This window comes from Rissa tridactyla, chromosome W (genome assembly GCF_028500815.1).
Source record: "Rissa tridactyla isolate bRisTri1 chromosome W, bRisTri1.patW.cur.20221130, whole genome shotgun sequence".
In the NCBI taxonomy this organism is placed as follows: Eukaryota; Metazoa; Chordata; class Aves; order Charadriiformes; family Laridae; genus Rissa; species Rissa tridactyla.
In genome coordinates, this window is record NC_071496.1 from 22,599,007 (window position 1) to 22,623,831 (window position 24,825).

Below are 24,825 nucleotides of genomic sequence, written 5' to 3' on the forward strand. Positions count from 1 at the left end.
ACAGCGTTTACTAGTGATGCATAATCAACAAACTGCATAACATTATACAACAGTGGGAAATAATTGCAGGCTGGACAGTTTAGCTTGATGGACTGATCTGAACCTTGGTTGAACAGCTCTACCGGTGTACAGAGACTCAAAAGCAATACCGATTAGAACATGCTTTTTCAGTTTCAAGTGTCTTTTAAATTTCTCAAAAGCAAAGGTCTGCTTTTTTCCTGAATGAAAAAAAAAATATTTTGGTGATACCATGCCTAATCTTAATAATGTCAAAAAAAGTGTTGGTGGGGTTGGAGGGTAGGACTAAAAATGCACAATCCCATCTTTCCTATTAAAAAAACCCCACATACTTATTCAGCTCTGCCACCAATCCACAGAATAAGCACAGAATAAGTTGATTCAAAAAAGTCAACACTGATGTTGAAAATCAAGTTTCCAGTGTACCATGTCATGGAGGGTTTTTTTGTGGTTTGCTTGGGTTTTTTTGTTTGTTTGTTTGTTTTTTGTTTTTTTTTTTTTTTAAGTTAGCTGGCTACTAGAGGAACTCGGGGTCAATGCCACTCTCCTTAACTAGTGTGTCTATGGGGAGATAAAGAGGAAGCAACAGTCTTTCCTTAGCCTGAACACAAAGACCTTTCAGCAGGTCTAGAAGAGAAAGCAATAAGCGTAATGCTGGGAGGCATTTATTGCCCCTCCCTCTGCTTCATGATAGAAGAACAGTGTAGCACACAGAAGTAATGAGAACATGACAGCACTTTGTGAAAGGGAAGAAAGGGGAAGAAAAACAGCATGACAGGTATGGCACCTGCTTTTCTGAGGTTGGAGTTTGGTAATGGAGTACAGTTCCTCGTACCAGATAAAAGGTGCTACAGTAACATTTGATTAAGTATTGATCCCATATAAAACCGATTATAACAATGACATTTGTTCAAGAAGTTTGAGAGATTAATTTTGCACCAAGAAGTTTTAAAATCACTGCCTATTCTCTTGAAAGCAGAAAGCTGCATGAAATCAAAACACCAGCACAAACTTGTTAATGTGGTCTAACTACCTGAGAGACATCGTCACTGTACACCCAGCTCTCAATCAGGCGTGGGCAGTCAGATAGCACAGAGACCTGGTTTTAGCTACCACAAAGTCACAGCCCTACGATGTCTGCAGCATTTACCAGCCGTGTCACTTGTCATCGAGTTCCAGACCAAAGAATGTGACGTTCATTTTTTAGCCTTTATAATTCTGACCCGTGTCTTATAGTAGAAGAGTATACAGTCCCACAAAAGTTTAGGAGGTTCCAGGATAAAGAACAGCACTGCAAAATACTGTCAGCGAGCTCTCGTAAAAGGATTCTTAAGACTTTACATTTCAGTGTTGGGAAGAAAAAGAGGCTTATTTGTTTACCTGATTTCAAGTGCTTTGATTGCTTCTAACATCTGTAGATACTCAGCTGCTTTCCAAACATCATTTGCTTCTTCCTCACCTTGGACCATTAGTTTTGCTGTATAGGTGAACTCAATTAGGTGACGAAATGCCATGTTACTTACACCTGTATACGAGCAAGAAAAACAGCCTCTTTTAGCAATTCCTCAGTCTCATCTATCTGATGAATCTTGCACACTTGCCTGCTCACTATTTTTGCTCACAGTACTTTGACAGCCAGTTTCGTGAAGATGCCACCCTTGAAAGGCTCACGTTGGAATAAAAAGTCTACTATAGAAACACGTGAATCTGGAACAACTACAGAGTCATGCCACAACAAAGAGAAAAGGAAGGATAAGATGGACAAAAAGCTGTTTGTATAAAATAATAAAAAGTATAAACTTAAACATAAAAATATGATCTCTCTCTCTCAAGAGATCTCTGAGCAGCAAGTTACCAGAAGCTGAAGTATTGCTCCAGGAAATTGCTCCTTGCCCATCAGGCAAGTATTGCACCCCAGCCAAGGCATCTTCTATTTAATTTTTCTTCAGGGGAAGTTTTTTCCAGTGGCAATAGCTACCTGTACTGGTTTTGGCTGGGAAAGAATCAAATTGCTTCATAGTAGCTTATATGGGGCTACGTTTTGGATTTGTGCCAAAAATAGTGTTGATAACACACTGATATTCTAGTTACTGCTGAGCAGTGCTTCCAGAGTCAAGGCCTTTTCTACTCACACTTGCTTTATCAGTGAGTAGGTTGGAGGTGCACAAAAAGTTGGGAGGGGACAGTTGGGACAGCTGACCCCAACTGACCAAATGGATATTCTATACCATATGATGCCATGCTCAACAATAAAACCAGGGGGGACGTGGACAGAGGGGCCACTGCTCAGGGACTGGCTGGGCATCGGTCAGTTGGTGGCAAGCAATTGTTTTCATTTGCATCACTTGTCTGTCTTGGGTTTTATTTTCCTCTCTCTGTTATTTTTTCCTCTTTTCCTTACCACTTTTTAAAAATTATTATTTATTTTTAATTATTAAATGGTTTTTATATCAACCCATGAGTTTCTTTCTCCCCCATCCCACTGGGGGTAACAAGCAAGCCTGACTGTATGATGCTTAGTTGCCAGCCAGGGTTAAACCACAACACTACTTCAGAACAACTCAAGAACTGAGTTCTAGGTAGGTGTCGTGGTTTGGCCTCAGACGGCAACAAAGAACCACCACGTGCCGCTCGCTCGGGCCTTCCCAATATGGGAAAGGATCGGAAGAAAAAGGCAAAACTCTTGGGTTGAGACAAAGGCAGTTTAACAGAACAGCAAAGGGAACAAGCAAACAACAATAACACAGATAGAGGAATATACAAACACGATTATGGAACTGCTGCTCACCAACCAGACCCAGGATGCCTCAGCCCCCTCCAAGCAGCGACTTCCTGCCCCCTCCCCCAGCAGCTCAGAGTGGGCATGACTCACATGGGATGGAATACCTGTGTCCCTGCCAGAGCCTGTGGAAAATTAACCCTATCCCCGCCGGAACCAGGACAGAAGGTAATCGATATGACCAAGCGTGCATTAAGACCATACCAAGGATACTACATTCATTTTGAGCTTGGACACACAACTCTGAAAGTTTTCATTCGCATGAATCAGACTACCTTCAATCTCCACCAAGGGCTCCTGAGTGAAATCTTGGAAGAATTTGTAGAAGAACTGGCTACAGGCAGCAAGAACAGCCTTATGAGCTTTGAAATGGTGACCTACAAAGAGAGACAAAAATTTTGGTTTAGGATAACACCTTCTTACTCATAGTGCAGATTAAGTGCCGATGCAAAGGAGAGAACAGCTGCAGAACCACCCAGTCTACAAATCTATTCCATCAGCATATAGTCACTTAGTACGTCTCCTTGTAACATGGGATACCACTGCAGCTAGCTTGTCCCATCTCATGCAGAACCTTGGACATCACTGACCTTGTTGAAGCTCTGCATCTCAATTAGCTGGAGGACTCACACACTCCAGAGTGTTTCTCTTTTCAGATATTTAAGTTATGGGAAATTCCTGTGCAAACTTTTTCCTGTATGTCTTGGGCTCAGCTCTCAGGTTTTACCCAGGCTCTCCTTGGGTTTTGGTGCTCTTACATACGGATGTATTTTATCATGACTTCTGCCAGCATAAAGACCCCTGCAGAACAGAAGTAGTTCTGCTCTGTTCTTCCTGTTTTCATAGAATCATAGGGTTGGAAGGGACCTCTGGAGATCATCTAGTCCTACTGCCCTGCCAGAGCAGGGTCACCTAGAGCAGGTTACACAGGAGGGTTTTGAATGTCTCCAGAGTTGGAGACTCCACCACCTCTCCGGGCAGCCTGTTCCAGTGCTCTGCCACCCTCAAAGGAAAGAAGGTCCTCCTCATGTTTAGGTGGAACTTCCTATGCTCAAGTTTGTGCCCATTACCTCTTGTCCTGTCCCCGGGCACCACCGAAAAGAGCCTGGCCCCATCCTCCTGACACCCACCCTTTAAGTATTTATAAGTGGTGATAAGGTCCCCCCGTCAGCCGTCTTTTTTCCAGACTGAAGAGACCCAAATCCCTCAGCCTTTCTTCATAAGAGAGGTGTTCCAGTCCCCTAATCATCTTTGTAGCTCTCTGCTGCACCCTCTCCAGCAGTTCCCTGTCCTTCTTGAACCGGGGAGCCCAGAACTGGACACAGTACTCCAGGTGCGGCCTCACCAAGGCAGAGTAGAGGGGGAGGATGACCTCCCTCGACCTGCTGGCCACACTCTTCTTGATGCACCCCAGGATGCCATTGGCCTTCTTGGCCACAAGGGCACATTGCTGGCTCATGGTCATCCTGTTGTCCACCAGGACTCCCAGGTCTCTTTCCACAGAGCTGCTCTCCAGCAGGTCAGCCCCCAACCTGTACTGGTGCATGGGGTTATTCCTCCCCAGGTGCAACACCCTATACTTGCCCCTGTTGAATTTCATAAGGTTCCTCTCTGCCCAACTCTCCAGCCTGTCCAGGTCTCTCTGTATGGCAGCACAGCCTTCCGGTGTGTCAGCCACCCCTCCCAGCTTTGTGTCATCGGCAAACTTGCTGAGGGTGCACTCTATCCCTTCATCCAGGTCATTGATGAATATATTGAAGAGGACTGGACCCAGTACTGACCCCTGGGGAACACCACTCGTCAAAAAAGCAGGAACAAACATTCAGGATAAGTTTTGTGCAAGCGTTGTCAGTGAAGCTACAGTGATTCCAGAAGAGTAATTTTTTCTTCATTTGGTTACTTTTTTCTAATCCAGGCTCTGTAGGACCCTTTTCCTTCAAGTGAGTTCTTGCTATCCTTTTAAGGATCAGATGGTACTCCTTTAGCTAGGTCTGTCCTAGTGGACACTGCCTATCTTCCTTGAAATGCTCATCCATTTTAAGACATGTTTGGGATGAGAAACAATCTTAGGTGATCTATCAGACACCACCTTTCCTAATGTGATAATAAGCACTTATATCTCCATCTTCCTTTTAAACTAATACCTATGTCTTTAGAACACATAGAAAAAGAAAAGGGACTATTTTAACTATATATTAAAATAGTAGGCAGATACCAGAGAAGCAAGAAAGCAATCTTATTTAAAGCTGTTTGGGTTTTTTTTGGTTGTTTGTTTGTTTTGTTTTTTAAACAATCAACCAATATTTGTATAAATTCTCTGCATGCAAACAGTCAGCTCAAGTTAGGGAAAGATATTTTTACAGTGTTTTGGAAATCCTTAGACAACACATTAAATATAGTACAGCAGTTTCAAAGTGGGTTTCTATCTGAAAATATTTAGCCCCTTCTTTGGAAAAGCAGAAGCAAAATTATTAATCACTGCTGGAGACTCTGTTCAGCCCAAGATTTTAAATGAAACTCTGCAAGCAACTCGCACACCAATACAGAACCAAGAATTTGTTAGCAACCTAGTTTGACAGCTGACGTGTGACAAACCCAACAGCTTCCCAGCACAGCTTTCAGAATTCTCTTTATACCAACTGGTTCTCAGGCCTGTGCATACCATCGACAATCAGAGTGATATCCGTAAACTGATCCTGCTCACGTTGTTCATTCAGTCTATCCAAAATAATTTTATACTGTTCAGGGAATTCCTGGATACATTCCATCATTTCTTTGGCTTCCATGGCGAAAGGACTACTCTGCAAAAGATGTGGCAGGACAGTAAGAATACTGCACCAATCAGTAAATACTATGAACAGTCAGGTTAGTATACAAACATGAACTTACTAGCACTTCTCAGGCACTACAAAAACAAAAGAAAAACCAAACTGTCTTGGTAACAGACTTACCTGATTTTAGCTATGTTGTGGTTTAGCCCCAGCCGGCAACAAAGAACCACACAGTCTTTCGCTCACTCTCCCCCACAGCGGCGGTATGGGAGGAGAATCGGAAGAAAAAGACAAAACTCACGGGTTGAGATAAAGGCAGTTTAACAGAACAGCAAAGGAAAGAGGAAAACAAGAACAATAATACTGACAGAAGAACATACATAACACAATTAACGTACGGCTGCTCACTGACCAGAACCTGAAATGCCCAGCCCACTCCTGAGACGTGATTCCTGCCCCCCTCCTGGCCAGTTCCCACAGCTATATACTGAGCATGGCATCACATGGTATCGAACACCCCTTTGGCTAGTTTGGGACAGCCGTCTTAGCTGTATCCTGAGCCAGCTCCTTGTGAAAACTGACGCTATCCCCGCTGGAACCAGAACATTATCCACCCCTTGTTCTATACCATCTACATCACGCCCAGATCTTACACTTTACAATTGATCATAGAATCATAGAATGGTTTAGGTGGGAACGGACCTTAAAGATCATCTAGTTCCAACCCCCCTGCCATGGGCAGGGACACCTCCCACTAGACTAGGTTGCTCAAAGCCTCATCAAGCCTGGTCTTAAACACTTCCAGGGATGGGGCATCCACAACCTCCCTGGGCAACCTGTTCCAGTGTTTCACCCCCCTCACAGAAAAGAATTTCTTCCTAATATCCAATCTAAATCTACCCTATTCCAGTTTGAAACTGTTACCCCTCGTCCTATTGCTACGCTCCCTCATAAAGAGTCCCTCCCCATCTCTCCTGAAAGCCCCCTTTAGGTCCCCTTCAGGTACTGAAAGGCTGCTGTAAGGCCTCCCCAGAGCCTTCTCCAGGCTGAACAGACCCAACTCTCTCAGCCTGTCTTCACAGGAGAGGTGCTCCAGCCCTCTGATCATCTTCGTGGCCCTCCTCTGGACCCTCTCCAACAGGTCCATGTCCTTCTTGTGCTGAGGACTCCAGAGCTGGACACAGTACTCCAGGTGGGGTCTCACCAGAGTGGAGTAGAGGGGCAGGATTACCTCCATTGACCTGTTGGCCAAGCTTCTTTTGATGCAGGTCAGGATGCAGTTGGCTTTCTGGGCTACAAGTGCACATTGCAGGCTCATGGTGAGCTTCTCATCCACCAACACCCCCAAGTCCTTCTCCTCAGGGCTGCTCTCAAGCCATTCTCCACCCAGCCTGTATTTGTGCCTGGGATTGCCCTGACCCAGGTGCAGGACCTTGCACTTGGCCTGGTTGAACTTCATGAGGTTTCCACAGGCCCACCTCTCGAGCCCGTCCAGGTCCCTCTGGATGGCATCCCTTTCCTCCAGCGTGTCAACCGTGCCACACAGCTTGGTGTCATCTGCAAAATTGCTGAGGGTGCACTCAATCCCACTGTCCATGTCACCAACAAAGATGTTAACCAGCACTGGTCCCAGTACTGACCCCTGAGGAACGCCACTCGTCACTGGTTTCCACGTGGACATTGAGCCATTGACCGCAACCCTTTGAGTGCAACCATCCAGCCAATTTCTTATCCACCGAGTGGTCCATCCGGCAAATCCATGTCTCTCCAATTTAGAGACAAGGATGTTGTGCAGGACAGTGTCAAACACTTTGCAGAAGTCCAGGTAGATGACATCAGTTGCTCTTCCCTTATTCACCAATGCTGTAATGTCATCGTAGAAGGCCACCAAATTTGTCAGGCATGACTTGCCCTTTAGTAAAGCCATGTTGGCTGTCACTAATCACCTCCTTATTTTCCATGTGCCTTAGCGTAGTTTTTAGGAGGATCTGCTCCATGATCTTGCCAAGCACAGAGATGACGCTGACTGGCCCGTAGTTCCCAAGGTCTTCCTTTTTTTCCTTTTTTAAAAATGGGGATTATGTTTCCCCTTCTTCCAGTCAGTGGGACCTTCAGACTGCCACAGCTTCTCAAATATGATGGATAGTGGCTTAGCAACTTCATCTACCAGTTCACTCAGGACCTGCAGATGTACCTCATCAGGTCCTGTGGATTTGTGCACCTTCAGGTTCCTTAGATGGTCTTGAACGTGGTCTTTTACAGTGGGCAGTACCTCATTCTCCTAGTCCTGCCTTTGCCTTCTGTGACTTGGGTGGTGTGGCTAGAGCGCTTGCTGGTGAAGACCGAGGCAAAAACGTTGTTGAGTACCTCAACCTTCTTCATATCCTGGGTGACCAGGCCTCCTGTTTCCTTCCGGAGAGGTCCTACATTTTCCCTAGCCTTCCTTTTGTCACCGACATACTTATAGAAGCCTTTCTTGTTACTTTTGATGTCCCTGGCCAGATTTAATTCTGTCAGGGCTTTAGCTTTCCTAACCTGATCCCTGGCTGCTCAGACAATTTCTCTGTGTTCCTCCCAGGTTACCTCTCCTTGCTTCCACCCTCTGTAGGCTTCCTTTCTGAGTTTGAGCGTGTCCAGGAGCTCCTTGTTCATCCATGCAGGCTTCCTGCTGTTTTTGCCCAGCTTCCTCTTTCTTTGGTTACATTGCTCCTGAGCTTGGAGGAGGTGGTCCTTGAATATTAGCCAGCTTTCTTGGGCCCCTCATCCCTCAAGGGCTTTATCCCACGGTACTCTACCAAGCAGATCCCCGAGGAGGCTGAAGTCTGCTCTCCTGAAGTCCAGGATAGCAAGCTTGCTGTGTGCTGTCCTTGCCACCCTAAGGATCTTGAACCCCACCATTTCATGGTCGCTGCCGATGCTGCGCTTGAGCTTCGCATTCCCCACCAGCTCCTCCTTGTTGGTGAGAACGAGGTCCAGCATGGCACCTCTCCTCTTTGGCTTCTCTGTCACTTGGAGAAGGAAGTTATCATTGATGCATTCCAGGAACCTCCTGGATTACAGAATCACAGAATGTGTAGGGGTTGGAAGGGACCTCTGGAGATCATCTAGTCCAACCCCCCTGCCAGAGCAGGGTCACCTAGAGCAGGTTACACAGGAATGCGTCCAGGCGGGTTTTGGATGTCTCCAGAGTTGGAGACTCCACCACCTCTCCGGGCAGCCTGTTCCAGTGCTCTGCCACCCTCAAAGTAAAGAAGTTCCTCCCCGTGTTTAGGTGGAACTTCCTATGCTCAATTTGTGCCCATTACCTCTTGTCCTGTCGCTGGGCATCACCAAAAAGAGCCTGGCCCCATTCTCCTGACAACTACCCTTTAAGTATTTATGAGGTTCGCATGGGCCCACCTCTCAAGCCTGTTCAGGTCCTTCCCTCCCCTTCCCTCCGGCATGTCAACTGCGCCACACAGCTTGGTGTCGTCGGCAAACTTGCTGAGGGTGCACTCAATCCCACCATCCGTGTCTCCGACAAAGATGTTAACCAGCACTGGTCCCAGTACTGACCCCTGGGGAACGCCACTCGTCACTGGTTTCCACGTGGACATTGAGCCATTGACCGCAACCCTTTGAGTGCAGCCATCTAGACGGTTCCTTATCCACCGAGTGGTCCATCCGTCAAATCCATGCCCCTCCAATTTAGAGACCAGGATGTCGTGTCGGACAGTGTCAAACACTTTGCAGAAGTCCAGGTAAATGATGTCGGTATCTCTCCCCTTATCTACCAATGCTGTGGCAACATCATAGAAGGCCACCAAATTTGTCAGGCATGACTTGCCCTTTAGTGAAGCCATGTTGGCTGTCACCAATCACCTCCTTATTTTCCATGTGCCTTCGCAGAGATTCCAGGAGGATCTGCTCCATGATCTTGCCAGGCACAGAGGTGAGAGTGACCGATCTGTATTTCCCTGGGTCTTCCTTTTTTCCCTTTATGAAAATGGGGGTTATGTTTCCCCTTTTCCAGTCAGCGGGAACTTCACCAGACTGACATGACTTCTCAAATATAATGGAAAGTGCCTTGACGACTTCATCTGCCAGCTCCCTCAGGACCCATGGATGGATTTCATCAGGTCCCATGGACTTATGCACCTTCAGATTCCTCAGATGGTCCCGAACCTGATCTTCTCCTACAGTGGGCGGTTCTTCATTCTCATAGCCCCTGCCTTTGCATTCTGCAACTAGGGCGGTGTGGTTAAAGCCCTTGCTGGTAAAGACCGAGGCAAAAAAGTCATTCAGTACTTCAGCCTTCTCCGTATGCTGGGTGACCAGGCCTCCTGTTTCCTTCCGGAGAGGGCCCACATCTTCCCTAGTCTTGCCTTTACCCCTGACGTACTTATAGAAGTCTTTCTTCTTGTCCTTGATGTCCCTGGCCAGATTTAATTCTATCTGGGCTTTAGCTTGCCTAATTTAGTTCCTGGTCGCTCAGACAGGTCGCTGTATTCCACCCAGGCTACCTGTCCTTGCTTCCACCCTCTGTAGGTGTCCTTTTTGCTTTTGAGCTTGTCCAGGAGCTCCTTGTTAATCTATGCAGGCCTCCTGGCATTTTTTCCTGACTTCTTCTTTCTTGGGATGCACCACTCCTGAGCTTGGAGGAGTTGATCCTTGAATACTAACCAGCTCTCTTGGGTCCCTCTTCCCTCCAGTACTTTTTCCCATGTTACCCTGCCAAGCAGGTCCCTCAAGAGGCCAAAGTCTGCTCTCCTGAAGTCCAGGGTAGTGAGCTTGCTGTGCGCCCTCCTCGCTGCCCGAAGGATCTTGAATTCTACCATTTCATGGTCACTGAAGCCGAGGCTACCCTTGAGCTTGACATTCCCCACCAGCCCCTCCTTGTTGGCAAGGACAAGGTCCGGCATAGCACCTCTCCTTATTGGCTCCTCTGCCACTTGGAGAAGGAAGTTGTCATCGACATATTCCAAGAACTTCCTGGATTTTTGTGCCCTGCTGTGTTGTCCTTCCAACAGATATCGGGGTGGCTGAAGTCCCCCATGAGGACCAGGGTCTGTGAACGCGATGCTGCTCCTATCTGTCTATAAAGGGCCTCATCCGCTCTGTCATCCTGGTCAGGTGGCCTGTAGCAGACCCCTACTGTCATGTCACCTGCCCCTGTGTTCCCTTTAATCTTGACCCATAAGCTCTCTCTTGGGTCTTCATCCATCCCCAGGTGGAGCTCCATGGACTCCAGCTGTTCATTGACATAGAGGGCAACACCCCCTCCTCGTCTTCCCAGCCTGTCCTTCCTGAAGAGTCTGTATCTCTCCATTCCAATGCTCCAATCATAAGAGCCATCATCCCACCATGTCTCTGTGATGCCAATAAGATCATAGCCCTGGAGGTGTGTGCACATCTCTAACTCCTCTTGCTTGTTTCCCATGCTATGTGCATTTGTGTAAAGGCACTTCAGCTGGGTGCCTGATGAAGCTGACTCACTGGCTGGAGCAGCTGCATTTCCTTCATGCTGCTCTTCAGGTGGTCTTCCTTTGAGGTGTTTTACCTGTGACTCCCTGGTTCCTATTTCCTCAGGAGCCCCTGGCTTGTCCCCATAAGACTTCAAGTGTGCTGCAGCATACTCAGCACATCTCGGAGCAACAGGTTGAGGGCCTTTGCTAGTGACCCACCCCTCAGACCTTGGAGCATCATCCCTTGTCTTGTCATGAGCAACCCTGATAATATCCCCCTCCCCCAACAAGTCCAGTTTAAAGGTCAGTCTATAAGCCCTGCTAGCTCATGAACAAACACCCTCTTCCCCCTTGCAGAAAGATGCACCCCGTCCAACGACAACAAGCCTGGTGCATTCCATTACCATATCATTCCCTTAGTCTATAGGCTGCCCCTCTAAAGTGTCCGCTGAGTTCATTTAATCCATGATTTTGGGCTCCATCTGTTAGAACAGTCTCTCAGGACAGGTGAGATGGTGTGTGGTGCCAGACTGTTGCATGCAGCATTTGGAGCTCGTGGCTGGTGTATCTGCTGTGGCTCATGCCCATGGTCTACGGGTTGAAGATACTGATCTCGAGGAAGTTGCTGGGTGCCAGCTGCTGGCTGATGCCAGTTCTAGTTCCATAACCACTACACTTTACTCGGTTTCAAAGTCCATCTGTCATTAGTTTGGGTGATTCTTACTACAGTACCATTGATATGGCATATAGGAATTGCAGTAGTGATGACATGCAATGGCTGGGTTATTTAGCAATTAACATCATACAGTTTGATTCATTGGCTATTCTCACCCAAAATCAGGTCCCCATGAGGTACACATCAGACCTCCCCATCCTTCTGCATCACCCACCAAGTGCACCCAGGTCCTTGGGCAAAAGCAATCCCACGGATGGGTTGGCCTTCATCCAAGGCAGAACTAACCCAGACTGTCTTCCCTAACACATTCTTCATGTGCACTACGGGGACTTTATCCCCTTCTACAGTACGTGGAAGTTTTGATTGGGCAGGGCCAGCCTGATTGGTAGATCCCCTGGTGTTAACTCGCCAGGTAGCTTTTGCTAAATGTGCATCCCAATGTTTTAAAGTCCCACCACCCATTGCTCTCAGTGTAGTCTTTAACAGTCCATTGTATCGTTCTATCTTCCCAGAGGCTGGTGCGTGATAGGGGATGTGATATACCCACTCAGTGCCATGCTCTTTGGCCCAGGTGTCTATGAGGCTGTTTGGGAAATGAGTCCCGTTGTCCGACTCAATTCTCTCTGGGGTGCCATGTCGCCACAGGACTTGTTTTTCAAGGCCCAGGATAGTGTTCCGGGCAGTGGCATGGGGCACAGGGTATGTTTCCAGCCATACAGTGGTTGCTTCCACCATTGTGAGCACATGGCGCTTGCCTTGAGGGGTTTGTGGCAGTGTGATATAATCAATCTGCCAGGCCTCCCCATATTGATAATTCAGCCATCGCCCTCCATACCAAAGAGGCTTTAACCAGTTGGCTTGCTTGATTGCAGCACATGTCTCACATTCATGGATGACCTGTGCAATAGTGTCCATGGTCAAGTCCACCCCTCGGTCATGAGCCCATCTATATGTCGCATCTCTTCCTTGATGGCCTGAGGTGTCATGGGCCCATCGAGCTATGAAGAGTTCACCCCTATGTTGCCAGTCCAGATCCACCTGAGCCACTCCAATCCTAGCGGCCCGATCCACCTGCTGGTTGTTCTGATGTTCCTCCGTGGCCCTATTCTTCGTTACGTGGGCATCTACATGGCGTACTTTCACAACCAGATTCTCTATCTGGGCAGCAATATCTTGCCACAGGTCAGCAGCCCAGATGGGTTTGCCTCTGCGCTGCCAGTTGCCCTGCTTCCACTGCTGTAACCACCCCCACAGAGCATTTGCCACCATCCATGAGTCAGTGTAGAGATAAAGTACTGGCCATTTTTCTCGTTCAGCAAAATCTATAGCCAGCTGGATGGCTTTCACCTCTGCAAACTGGCTCAATTCACCTTGTCCTTCAGTGGCTTCTACAACTTGCATTGTAGGACTCCACGCAGCAGCCTTCCACTGTCAATGTTTTCCTACAATATGACAGGACCCATCAGTGAACAGGGCATATTTCTTCTCATTTTCTGGAGTTTATTATGTGGTGGGGCCTCTTCCACACACATCACCTCCTCATCTGATGATATTCCGAAATCTTTGTCTTCTGGTCAGTCCATGATCACTTCCAAGATTCCTAGGGTTTCGTGGTTTGGGCCGGACTGGCCAACGAGATGAATGACAGACGCTCTCTCCCACCTCTCAAAAACCCCAAGGAGAGGAGAGAAAAAGATAAAGAGATTTATGAATTTACAAGGTGTAGGAATGTATCTGAGAGAAAATGGCCATGTGCAATTTACTATGTGAATTCTTGTAACCAATCTGATCTGTGAATGAACTGCATGGACAGCGCGTGAACAGAGACTGTAAGCCAATCATATAGCTGCCGCTAGCGCGTGCTCTTATTGCCTGTCTCTATATACTCTGTGAAAACTGGAATAAAGGGAGAACGATCATACTCATATTGAGACTCCATCGTTACTCCGGGTCCGTCTCCCACTCCAACATCTGGTAGCAGAGGATGGTTCAGCGCGACTGAGTTCTCCGAGACTGCGGTAAGCAGCTAGAGGAGGGGAGTGGGAAACTTCGGCTAGGAGACGTGCTGCTTGGGCGCATCAGCGGGAGCAGACAACGGCGTGAGGTCGCTCCTCACCTCCCAGGCGCAGCTATGGAAACAGAAGCTGCGGCCACGCTACTCGCTGGGATCCTCTCTAAGAGAGGGATTGAAACACCAGCGAAACAGTTGCTCAAACTGATTAAGCTGGGGCAGGAGATGGGGCAACAAGTAACAAAAGAAGAAGGGGCTATATTAAGACTTCTCCTGCATATCCTCTCTAAGAGAGGGGTGAAATACGATGAGCGTATGCTCCGAAGGTTGTTAACCTGGTGCAGAGAGAACGGATTCGCACCAGAGCCCCAGACAGCTTTTAAACCAGAAATATGGGAGGCTGTTGGGAAAAAACTGTGGGAAGTGATAAGTAAAGGAGACAAAGAGGCATCACCGTTAGCGACGACATGGTGGTTGGTGTTATCGACCTTACAAGACATGAAGGCGGAGCGAGCCACGGCAGCCGGGGCTTTTGCAGCATTACAACCCACGGGAGGGGGATCGAACAGGCCAGGTCCGAAGGTCTGGGACGATCCCCTGCTGAGCCCCTCTGCTCCACCTGAGGCTGATGGAGGAGGCAGAATGTCAGCAGAGAAGGACAGAGCCGGAGCTGTTTGCTCCTGCCATTGCCCGCCTCGCCCCCTCCCCTCCCCAGTGGCCTCCCTGAGATAGAAGTGCTGGTTTTGTATGTCTGCTGTGTAAGTGTGTGCGGGCGCCAGCTTATACTTGCTGATCAGCATGTGTGCTACTGTTTGCTTTTTGTTGTGTGCAGTGTCGTTAGGTGACTCCACTTGAGCAGGTGTTCTGCCTGGTGTGGTACTGTTCTCGTATGCAACTAGGGCTGACACTCCGTCAAGTGAAGAAGTTTGTGTATACACAATGTTTAGACGTAAGGCGAGCGCGCCCCAGGTAGATACACCAGGATGGGCTGTAGAACCGATGGAAGTCCTGAAATATTGGGGGAGTTTTCACCAGCCGACACGTTTACGGTCTCGGGAACGGCTCGCCCGTGCAGGGCGTATGGCTGGCTGGTTGTCTATAAGGTCATGGTTGATTGGGAAAAGGAGTTGAGCCAAAATCTATAGGATGCTCTGTAGGAAAATGAGAAACTGAGCTCTTGTTGCAAAGGCAGACTTTTATGTCAGTTGGAAGTGATGGAAGGGAAAAAAAAAAAGAAAGAAAAAAAAGGAAAAAAAACAAAAAAGAGGAAAAAAGAGAAGAAAAAAAAAGAAACCGAACAGGAACAATTAGATGGGAAATGTGCCACGTTAGCACAAAAGTATGCCATAAGCATTACGAGAAAGCATCAGAAAAAGAGAAATAGGACACCTGATTCAAAGCAGTACCATAGAGATATGGTTTTGGGTTTTTCCTATATGTGTCTATGTTATTGCATGCCTTAGTAGATTGCTCTGTGTTATACCCTGAGAGACTAAAATGAACCCCAGCAGAAGCGGTCTCTTGAGCAAGGGGGTGGAATATGGGAAAGCAACGGAAGATCGGCGAGGAGGACTGTAAATACACTCAAGGGACTCGCACCTGGGTGCTGGAAAACACATATATCATACCAATTGTTATTCAGTCTCGGGTGCTGGCAAGAAAAACATTTGGATGACATAAGCCTGTAATGGACTCACAGACACCTTATCCAGCTGCTTGAGAATCTTGGCCTGTTGTGGAAGAAGATCAAAGCACAGTACCAGCGAGAACAGGGAGTCCACATGTGCTCTAGCTAACAAGGACTCTCTTGCTGCCAAGGATTCTTGCTAACAAGGACTCTCTTGCTGCCAAGGATTCTTGATAACAAGGACTTTCTTGCTGCCAAGGATAAGTTTAGCAATGCTACTAGTACCGCTATTTCTGAGTTATTGCTAGATGTAGATAGTATTCGATACGTGACGCTGCAAAACAGAGCTGCTACTGATTTTTTGCTTTCAGCTCACAGACATGGTTGTCAAGATTTTAAAGGACTGTGTTGTATGAATCTAAGTGAGCACTCCAAATCCATCCATGCCCAGTTGCAGGAACTGCACCGACCGAACCAGCAACTTGTGGAGACCACTGGGTGAAATGTCTTTGCTGGATGGACTTGGGGGTGGGGTTGGTTGAAGCAAATTATACTCATTGCCTGTGGGGAAGGAATTTGTCTGTTATGTTTAGTATGCTGTTTGCCGTGTTTAATAAGCATTATATGATCAGTTGTAGATGCCGCTTTGCATCGTACCCTTGTACGAGTTGTAGAATAAGTTGCTCTGAAAACTATGTGTGTATCCATGAGAACCCGACCTTCACAGAAGATTACAATGTAGTCACGTATCACACAGCTGCTGTTAGCAAAGCTGGATCATGAGTTTGGTGAGACTCGCTGCATACGCTGGCCACGCGTGCAGCGACTCTTGCCTGTACTTCTCCACTCAATCCAGTGCAGGATATAAGGGGGCTGTCTCGGGTCAGAGACGGGGAGAGAGACATGAGCACACTTTGAAGATACAGGGGATGCCCTGAAGCGCTGTGTCTGCCCCCGCCCCCCCCCCCATACGTTCTATGTTCATTAACCCCAACAGCTCCGAAGGCATTACAGCATGTTGCAAGATAAGATATAGTCTACTACTGCTGCAAGACGCATTGAACACCTTCCTACAAGAATTTCAACTTTATGCCCTGATAGGACAGTGGGATGATGCACTCGCAAAGAGCCTGACTGCATTAGAGTGGGTATTTTTGCCACATACCTTTTCAAAAACAGTAACTATGATGATTGAAATGTTACCGCGATTGTTTTTCCAGGGTCGCTTGTGCTGTCAGCAGGTTTCTGGAATGGATCCAAGCCACATATAATGTCCCCATCAAAAAGGATGACCTTGACCCTTGGTTATCACAATTTGACATGTCGTTGCAACAAAATATTCGTCCTTTCCATGATCAGCTAAAAGCTCAAATACTAAAGATTCAAGACTTAATGAACCGCAATGTATTTGAAATATTACAAAAGGATTTCTCGTGGGTAAATCCAAAGAAATTGGCTTTCTGGGCTAAATTTAGGAATCTGGGTATTTATTGCCTTAGCAGGGTTCTTTTTGATTCTGTTTTTAATTGTGTTTAATATATAACCCGCTAAGAGCGTCACAACGAGTAGAAGCACAAGTCATGGCGACCTTGTTAATAAATGGTCTGGTGTTAAACAAAAAAGGGGGAGATGTGGCAGATCTACGAGCAGAGGCCTGCATACGGCCAAAGACCCAGTGAGCAGAGCACACAGTAAACACAGAGCCAAGAGAACAGTTCATACCTTCACTCCATCCTGTGACGACCCTATAACATTTTCGAATCTCGGACAAAGAATAGGGCTAAGTATTCTTCCCTCATGAGGAACAGCAACGGCATTAAATATGTTGAATAAGATAGGGTGTTGGGCAAGTAGACAGATAAACCTTACAACTGAAATCATATCTAGCTTGCTTACTGATGCTGATAGCATTCAGCATGCTACGTTGCAAAATCGAGCGGCTATTGATATTTTGCTGTTAGCTCAGGGTCATGGATGTGAAGATTTTGAAGGTATGTGTTGTATGAACCTTTCCAACCACTCATCATCCATTCATAAGCAGTTACGGGATCTGAAGGATAACATGTCCAAATTAAAAGTGGTCAAAAATGGTTTCGATGATTGGTTAAGCTCATGGGGTATAACGGGATGGTTATCAGACTTACTAAAACAAGGCCTCATGCTATTGTTGGTTATATTATTATTGATTATGGTACCCTCGTGTGTTCTCCGCAAAGTGACTGACATGATAGAAAATGCCATGCATAAGGTCTGGCTGGCTCAAGAAGAAAAAGGGGCTATTGTAGGAATGTATCTGAGAGAAAATGGTCATGTGAGCCAGCCTCCCTACTGTGAGAGATTAGATTAAGGGCAAAACAGGTGGTAGAAGATGGAATTAGTACATGGGAAAAACGGGAACTGAGAAGGTAGAAAACATGTTGTGCTAATGACTAAGCAATTTACTATGTGAATTCTTGTAACCAACCTGATCTGTGAATGAACTGCATGGACAGCGCGTGAACAGAGACTGTAAGCCAATCATATAGCTGCCGCTAGCGCGTGCTCTTATTGCCTGTCTATATATACTCTGTGAAAACTTGAATAAAGGGAGAACGATCATACTCATATTGAGACTCCATCGTTACTCCGGGTCCGTCTCCCACTCCAACAACAAGGAACTAAACTACTTTAATGAAAATATTAATAGTAAAAAAATCAATAAAAAGAAAATAAGGAAATATACACAAAACCTTATCGAGCTCCCAGGATGATGATCACATCAAAGGCAGGCATTGAGGAAGACTGGACTGGAGACTCAGACTGGACTCAGTGATGGACGGGAACTGGATTCCAGACTTGGAGTCAGGAATGCATGGATCAGAATCAAAGGCAGATGAACAGATAGGGTCCTCCTTGGACGCTAGCCATTAAAGAAAGAGGTTGACCCATTTGCTCCCTCAGCTTTTATACTGAGCATGGGGCAGATGGGATGGAATACCCCTGTTGGTCAGTTTGGGGTCACCTGTCCTGTCTGCTCCTCCCCACTGATACGACCCCTCTATGCTTTTCCACTTCCAACCCTCCAACGGGGCAAATAAAAAAATTAGCTGACCTTGGTTGTTATAGCAATAAGTATAAGCAAGAGCCTCTCTGCACACCATTCCTTGGTATTCACTATAAACATAGGTCTTATCACTCTGAGAGCAAACAGTTTCTGCACAATATGCTGTTAATTTCAGAGAGTTAGAAGAGGCTTAGCTCCAAGGTAAAATTACTGAACAGAAAGTTGGTTCCATTTTACCTCAAACCAGGACACTGGGGTTTTCCCATTCGAGCCTCCAGCGTGATCAGTGCAATCCACTTAATTCACTGTCCTGGTTTGAGCGACACAAGACTAATTCCTCTTCTAATGCTTGGGAAAACTGTACTTTTAGAAGACTCTAGTGTCTGAATTTGTGAAAATATTTACTTTATAGTCAGCTAGGCTATGTGGGATTCAAGGCCTCAGTATTTCTGAGCCTTGCCAAGTGCAGGGATGAGGAAGAGCAATACCCAGGCACTTGACCCAAGCTGGACAACAGGATTATTTCATACCATGGACGTCACATTCTATATAAATTAGAAAGTTCGCTGCGTAGTTGTCTCTCTCCCTTGATGGTGACGGTCCAGAGAACTCCTTGCCCCGGTGCTTGACCCCCAAGGCCTTCCCTTCCTCCCAAAGCCATAGCACTCGCAGTGTCCGACATTTCCTGTCCACTGCTGGGAGTGCACAGCTTCCTACTGATATAATTGGCTGAGTATAATCCTTGCATATTTGATATTAATATCGGGATCAATACTGGTTCTTTAGTATTATTGTTAATTATTTAGTCTTATCCTATTAAATCTATTTATATTTTAACCCTCATGTTTCCTTATTTTCACCAATTCTCCTTCCTAGGTGGGAGGGGTCATTGGGTGACAGAATGATTGTCTAAACGACAGTAAATCGTTATGGGTTTCTCAAACCATAACACCCACGTAGCATCAGTTCCATGATGCGTAGCAGGGACCATCACTTTGAACATCCAGCCCAGCACCGGCAGTCGAGGTGCTAAGAAGGAACTGTGCTTCCATACCAACCACTTCCAAAGCAGCTCGAACCCCTTCATATGCTACCAATATCTTTATCTGTTGGAGTGTAGCGGGCTTCGGATCCTCTGTATCCCCAACTCCAAAACCCTAGGGGTCGACCTCGAGTCTCCCCTGGTGCTTTCTGCCAGAGGCTCCAGGTAGGGCCATTCTCCCCGGCTGCAGTGTGGAGATTATTTTTAACACCTTGCCCTGCCCAGACTGGCCCCAGGGCGACTGCATGGACTATTACCTGTTTAATTTGTTCAAAGGCTTGTCGTTGCTCAGGACCCCATTTAAAAACATTATTCTTCTAGGTCACTTAACACAGAGGGCTTACAATCAAACTGTAGACTGGGACATGCATCCTCCAAAAACCCACAATGCCTAAGAAAGCTTGTGTTTCCTTTTTACTAGTTGGTGGAGACATAGCTGCTATTTGGTTGACCACATCCATTGGGATCTGATGGCGTCCATCTTGCCATTTTATTCCTAAAAACTGGATCTCCTGCGCAGGTCCCTTGACCTTACTTCGTTTTATGGCAAAACCAGCTTTCAGAAGGATTCAAACTATTTTATTCCCTTTCTCAAAAACTTCTTCTGCTGTGTTTCCCCATACGATGATGTCATCAATGCATTGCAGATGTTCTGGAGCTTCACCCTGTTCCAGTGCAGTCTCGATCAGTCCATGGCCAATGGTGGGGCTGTGTTTCCACCCTAGGGCAGTCAATTCCAGGTGTACTGGATGCCCCTCCAAGTGAAAGCAAACTGTGGCCTGCATTCTGCTGCCAAAGGGAGTGAGAAGAATGCATTTGCGATATTAATCACGGCATACCACTTGGCTGCCTTGGACTCCAGTTCGTACTGCAGTTCTATCATGTCTGGCACGGCAGCACTCAGCAGTGGTGTGACTTCATTCAGGCCATGATAGTCTACAGTTAGCCTCCACTCTCCATTAGATTTTTGCACTGGCCATATGGGACTGTTAAAGGGCGAGTAAGTCTTGCTGATCACTCCTTGGGTCTCCAGTCAATGAGTCAGCATACAGATGGGAATCAGAGTGTCTCAGTTAGTGCAACATTACCACCAATGCACTGTTGTGGTAGCAATCGGCACCTGCTGTTCTTCAGCTCTCAGCAGACCCACAACAGAAGGGTCCTCCGAGAGACCAGGCAAGGTAGACAACTGCTTAACTTCCTCCGTCTCCAAGGCAGCTATGCCAAAGGCCCTTTTGGGTCCTTAAAATACCCTCTCCTGAGGTAATCTATACCAAGGATGCATGGAGCCTCTGGGCCAGTCACAATGGGATGCTTTTGCCACTCATTCCCAGTTAGGCTCACTTCTGCCTCCAGTACAGTCAACTCTTGGGGTCCCCCTGTCACCCCAGAAATACAAATGGGTTCTGCCCCTCTATAGCTTGATGGTATTAGGGTGCACTGTGCACCCGTGTCCACTAGAGCCTTATACTCCTGTGGGTCTGATGTGCCAGGCCATCGAATCCACACCGTCCAATGAAGCCGGTTGTCCCTTTCCTCCACCTGGCCGGAGGCAGGGCCCCTCTAATCCTGGTCATAGTATCCATTACTCACTTCTTGCAGAAATGACTTGGAAGTTCCCTCAAGAGGATCAGAAGCAAGATCAGGCCTTCTGCTCTGTCTGGGGAACTGCCCACTGGAAACTGGGGCGGCACTTTTCCTGGAGGGATCCCCTTTTGTGGTTGTCCTTCCTTGCAACTCACGTACTTGTGCCTCTAGGGTTGAGGTAGGTTGTCCATCCCACTTCCTCATGTCCTCCCCGTGGTCACGCAGGTAGAACCACAGGGTGCCTCGTGGTGTGTACCCTCTGTATGCTCTCTCGTGAGCAGAGAGACACCTACTCCTAATAGCTGAGATGCTGGCCCATACGGGTGGGGAGCAGTACATATTCTCTTCAAGTTGCTGGACCTTCCAGGACAGTTTCTCCACAGCTGAGACAAGGGGGGAAGAGAGACTTTCTTCATATCGCCGGAGCTGGCCAGCCACCTCATCCACCGTTGGTCCCTCTTCACCTTTCCATTCCATTACTGACAGTGAGTTGGCATATGACGATGGTGCGCTCCGTACAAACTTCCGCCACATGGGCCTTGTGTATTGGACCTCATCGGGGTCTATGGGTAACTGTGCATCGATCGGCTCACAATAAATCATCTCCTGCACAGCAAATTCCCTCAGATACCGGATAACGCTTTCCATGGTGGTCCACTTGCTTGGGTGACATACAATATCCTCACTGAAGGGGTACCTCTCCCTCATGCTTGACGGGAGTCACCTCCAGAGGCTGAGGGCTTGGGTCTTTTTCACAATTGCCTTGTCAATGCCCCCTTCCCTAGACAGGGATCCCAGCTGTCTGGCTTCCCTGCCCTCTAATTCCAAACTACCGGCCCCATTATCCAGCATCGGAGCAGCCAGGTGACAATGTGCTCGCCTGAAAGTCGGCTGAAATCTTTTCACATATCCTGCAGCTCACTCAGGGATAGAGATCGAGTGATTATCTCTGGTTCTGCTTCTTCCTGCTCTTGTGATGACCCTGGTTCATTGTCATCCCTTACTAAGCGAATTGATTTCTCAGTGTATTTCTTCTTCTATATAGGGGTGACTGAGACTGGCATGGGTTGGTTTCCTGGTTCAGCTGCAGTGCCTATCACAGGGGTTGGAGTAGCTGCAGTGGCTGCCGCAGGGGCTGCAGTAGTTGCAGTGCCTGTAGGTCTAGTTTCCATCTCTTCCCCCTGAGGGTGCTGCATAACACCGAGCAGTGCTTGGTAGATATTGGCCAGAGCCCAGCACAGTGCGGGGAGTTGCGCCTCTCTAGAATAGCCACAGCATTTTTCCTTTCAAATATTCTATCGCTTTATCAGGGTCCTGAAGTTGTTTGGGGGTGAAGTCCCAGACCATGGGAGGTGAGAAGCTCTCTAGATATCTGCCCATATGCCATGCTACCCATGACTTGGAGCAGATCTTTGGGTGGTAGTCTTAAATAGTTGTTTAACCCTAAACAAGACCTGAAACACATTCAGGAGACATAACAATAGGAACATTCTGGTTTGAACATTCCAAGGGTATTCAAAATTCTCAAAACCTGTTGTACCTGGCCTGAAGGAGAAAAGGGAAGCAAAAGAGATGGGGAAAGTGTCTCCCCCTGTTTCCCCCATAGACTGGGTGCTATTATTAATACATTCCAAGAGATGGTGCCCAAGGTACAGGCAGGACAGCAACACCGTATAAACTCCCCAACATAACCGTCTGAACAGTGATATTATCATAAGTTGATATTACACAGGACCGCAAAATGATAACCCTGATCCCTCTCCCAGAGGCAATAAACAGCATTGCGGGGAGTACATAGAGCATATAAGAATTTACATAACACAGCCATGAGAACAAACCAAGCAACATGGTGACCAGCGACTATTTACCTAATATAATAAATGCACACAACAAGTTCGTTTTAACAAGCTCTGGTCGTATTTGTTGTTATCTCAATCCTTCGAGCCCCACATTGGGCACTAAAAAGGACTTGTGGTTTAGCCACAGCCGGCAACAAAGAACCACAGGGTCTTTCACTCACTTCCTCCCCCCCCCTCCAGCGGCGGGATGGGAAGAGAATCGGAAGAAAAAGGCAAAACTCGTGGGTTGAGATAAAGGCAGTTTAACAGAACAGCAAAGGAAAGAGGAAAACAACAACAATAATACTGATAGAGGAATATACAAAACACGATCAATGTACTGCCGCTCACCGACCAGAATCTGAAGCCCAGCCCACTCCCTAGCAGCGGTTCCTGCTTCCCCCACCAGGCCAGCTCCCCCAGCTATATACTGAGCATGGCGTCACATGGTATTGAATAAGGACCCGGCTGACTCCCGTCCCAGCTCCTTGTGAAAATTAACCCTATCCCTGCTGGAACCAGGACAAGCTGACAGGTAGGAAACGTTAGGGTTAATTAAGTGCTCTAGAGGGAAGCTCTAGAGGAAAGCTCAGCCCAGGACAGCTGGTCAGTATTCAAGGATCACCTTCTCCATGTCCAGGAGCAAACTATACTGACAAAGAGGAAGGCAGGAAAGAATGCTAGGAGACCTGCCTGGATGAACAAGGAGCTCCTGGACACACTGTCACACAAAAAGAAACTTTATAAGGAATGGAAGAAAGGACAGCTAGAATGGCAGGCATATAAGGAAGCTGTCCGAACAGCAAGAGACCTGGTGAGAAAAGCTAAAGCTCAGTTAGAATTAAATCTAGCCAAGGAGATCAAGGGAAACAGCAAAACTTTCTATAGGTACATTAATGGTAAGAAGACGACTAGGGAAGGTGTGGGCCCCCTCAGAAAGAAAACGGGAGAACTGGTGACAAGTGATATGGAGAAGGCCAAGGTTCTTTTCCTCAGTCTTCACTGGCAAGGGCTCCAGTCACACTACCGGAGTGACAGAAGACAATGGCAGGGGTTGGACAGAACTGCCCATTGTAAGTGAAGATCAGGTTTGTGACCATCTGATGAACCTGAAAGTGAACAAGTCCATGGGTCCATGTCCAAGTGGAGGCCAGTGACAAGTGGAGTCCCTCAAGGATCAGTACTGGAACCGGTCTTGTTTAACATCTTCATCAGCGACATGGACAGTGGCATAGAGTGCACCCTCAGCAAGTTTGCCGACGACACCAAGCTGTGTGGGGCATCTGACACGCTGGAGGGAAGGGATGCCATCCAGAGGGACCTGGACAGGCTCGAGAGGTGGGCCCATGCCAACCTCATGAAGTTCAACCAGGCCAAGTGCAAGGTCCTCCATCTGGGTCAGGGCAATCCCAAGCGCCGATATAGGCTGGGCAGCGACTGGCTTGAGAGCAGCCCTGAAGAAAAGGACTTGGGGGTGCTGGTGGACGAGAGGCTTAACATGAGCTGTCAGTGTGCACTTGCAGCCCAGAAAGCCAAGCATATCCTGGGCTGCATCAGGAGAAGTGTGGTCAGCAGGTCGAGGGAGGTGATTCTCTCCCTCTACTCCACTCTCGTGAGACCCCACCTGGAGTACTGCGTCCAGCTCTGGAGCCCCCACTACAAGAGAGATATGGACGTGCTGGAACGTGTCCAGAGAAGGGCCACGAGGATGATCAGAGGGCTGGAGCACCTCTCCTATGAGGACAGGCTGAGAGAGCTGGGGTTGTTCAGTCTGGAGAAAAGAAGGCTCCGAGGAGACCTTATAGTGGCCTGCAAGTATCTTAAGGGGGCCTACAAGAAAGCTGGTGAGGGACTTTTTAGGATGTCGGGTAATGGCAGGACTAGAGGGAATGGATTAAAACTAGAGATGGGTCGATTCAGACTGGACGTCAGGAAGAAGTTCTTCACCGTGAGGGTGGTGAGACACTGGAACAGGCTGCCCAGAGAGGT

The 24,825-nt window shown here is 47.5% G+C and overlaps 1 protein-coding gene across 5 annotated transcripts in view; it reads right to left on the reverse strand.

The window, feature by feature from the left end:
- The window catches only part of LOC128902101 (zinc finger protein 131-like), a 45,054-nt gene that overhangs the window by 16,787 nt on the left and 3,442 nt on the right, over positions 1 to 24,825 (reverse strand). The window contains exons 1-4 of one of the 5 annotated variants that reach the window (XM_054184477.1): positions 18,056 to 18,072; positions 5,460 to 5,598; positions 3,073 to 3,174; positions 1,399 to 1,543 (exon numbers count right to left, since the gene is read on the reverse strand). In XM_054184477.1, coding sequence (XP_054040452.1) covers positions 1,399 to 1,543; positions 3,073 to 3,174; positions 5,460 to 5,583 — 371 coding nt within the window. In that variant the 5' untranslated portion in view covers positions 5,584 to 5,598; positions 18,056 to 18,072. Of the gene's footprint in view, positions 1 to 1,398; positions 1,544 to 3,072; positions 3,175 to 5,459; positions 5,599 to 5,748; positions 5,961 to 18,055; positions 18,073 to 24,825 lie in introns of those variants that run through there. The other 4 variants (XM_054184475.1, XM_054184473.1, XM_054184474.1 and 1 more) reach the window with 4 other exon arrangements.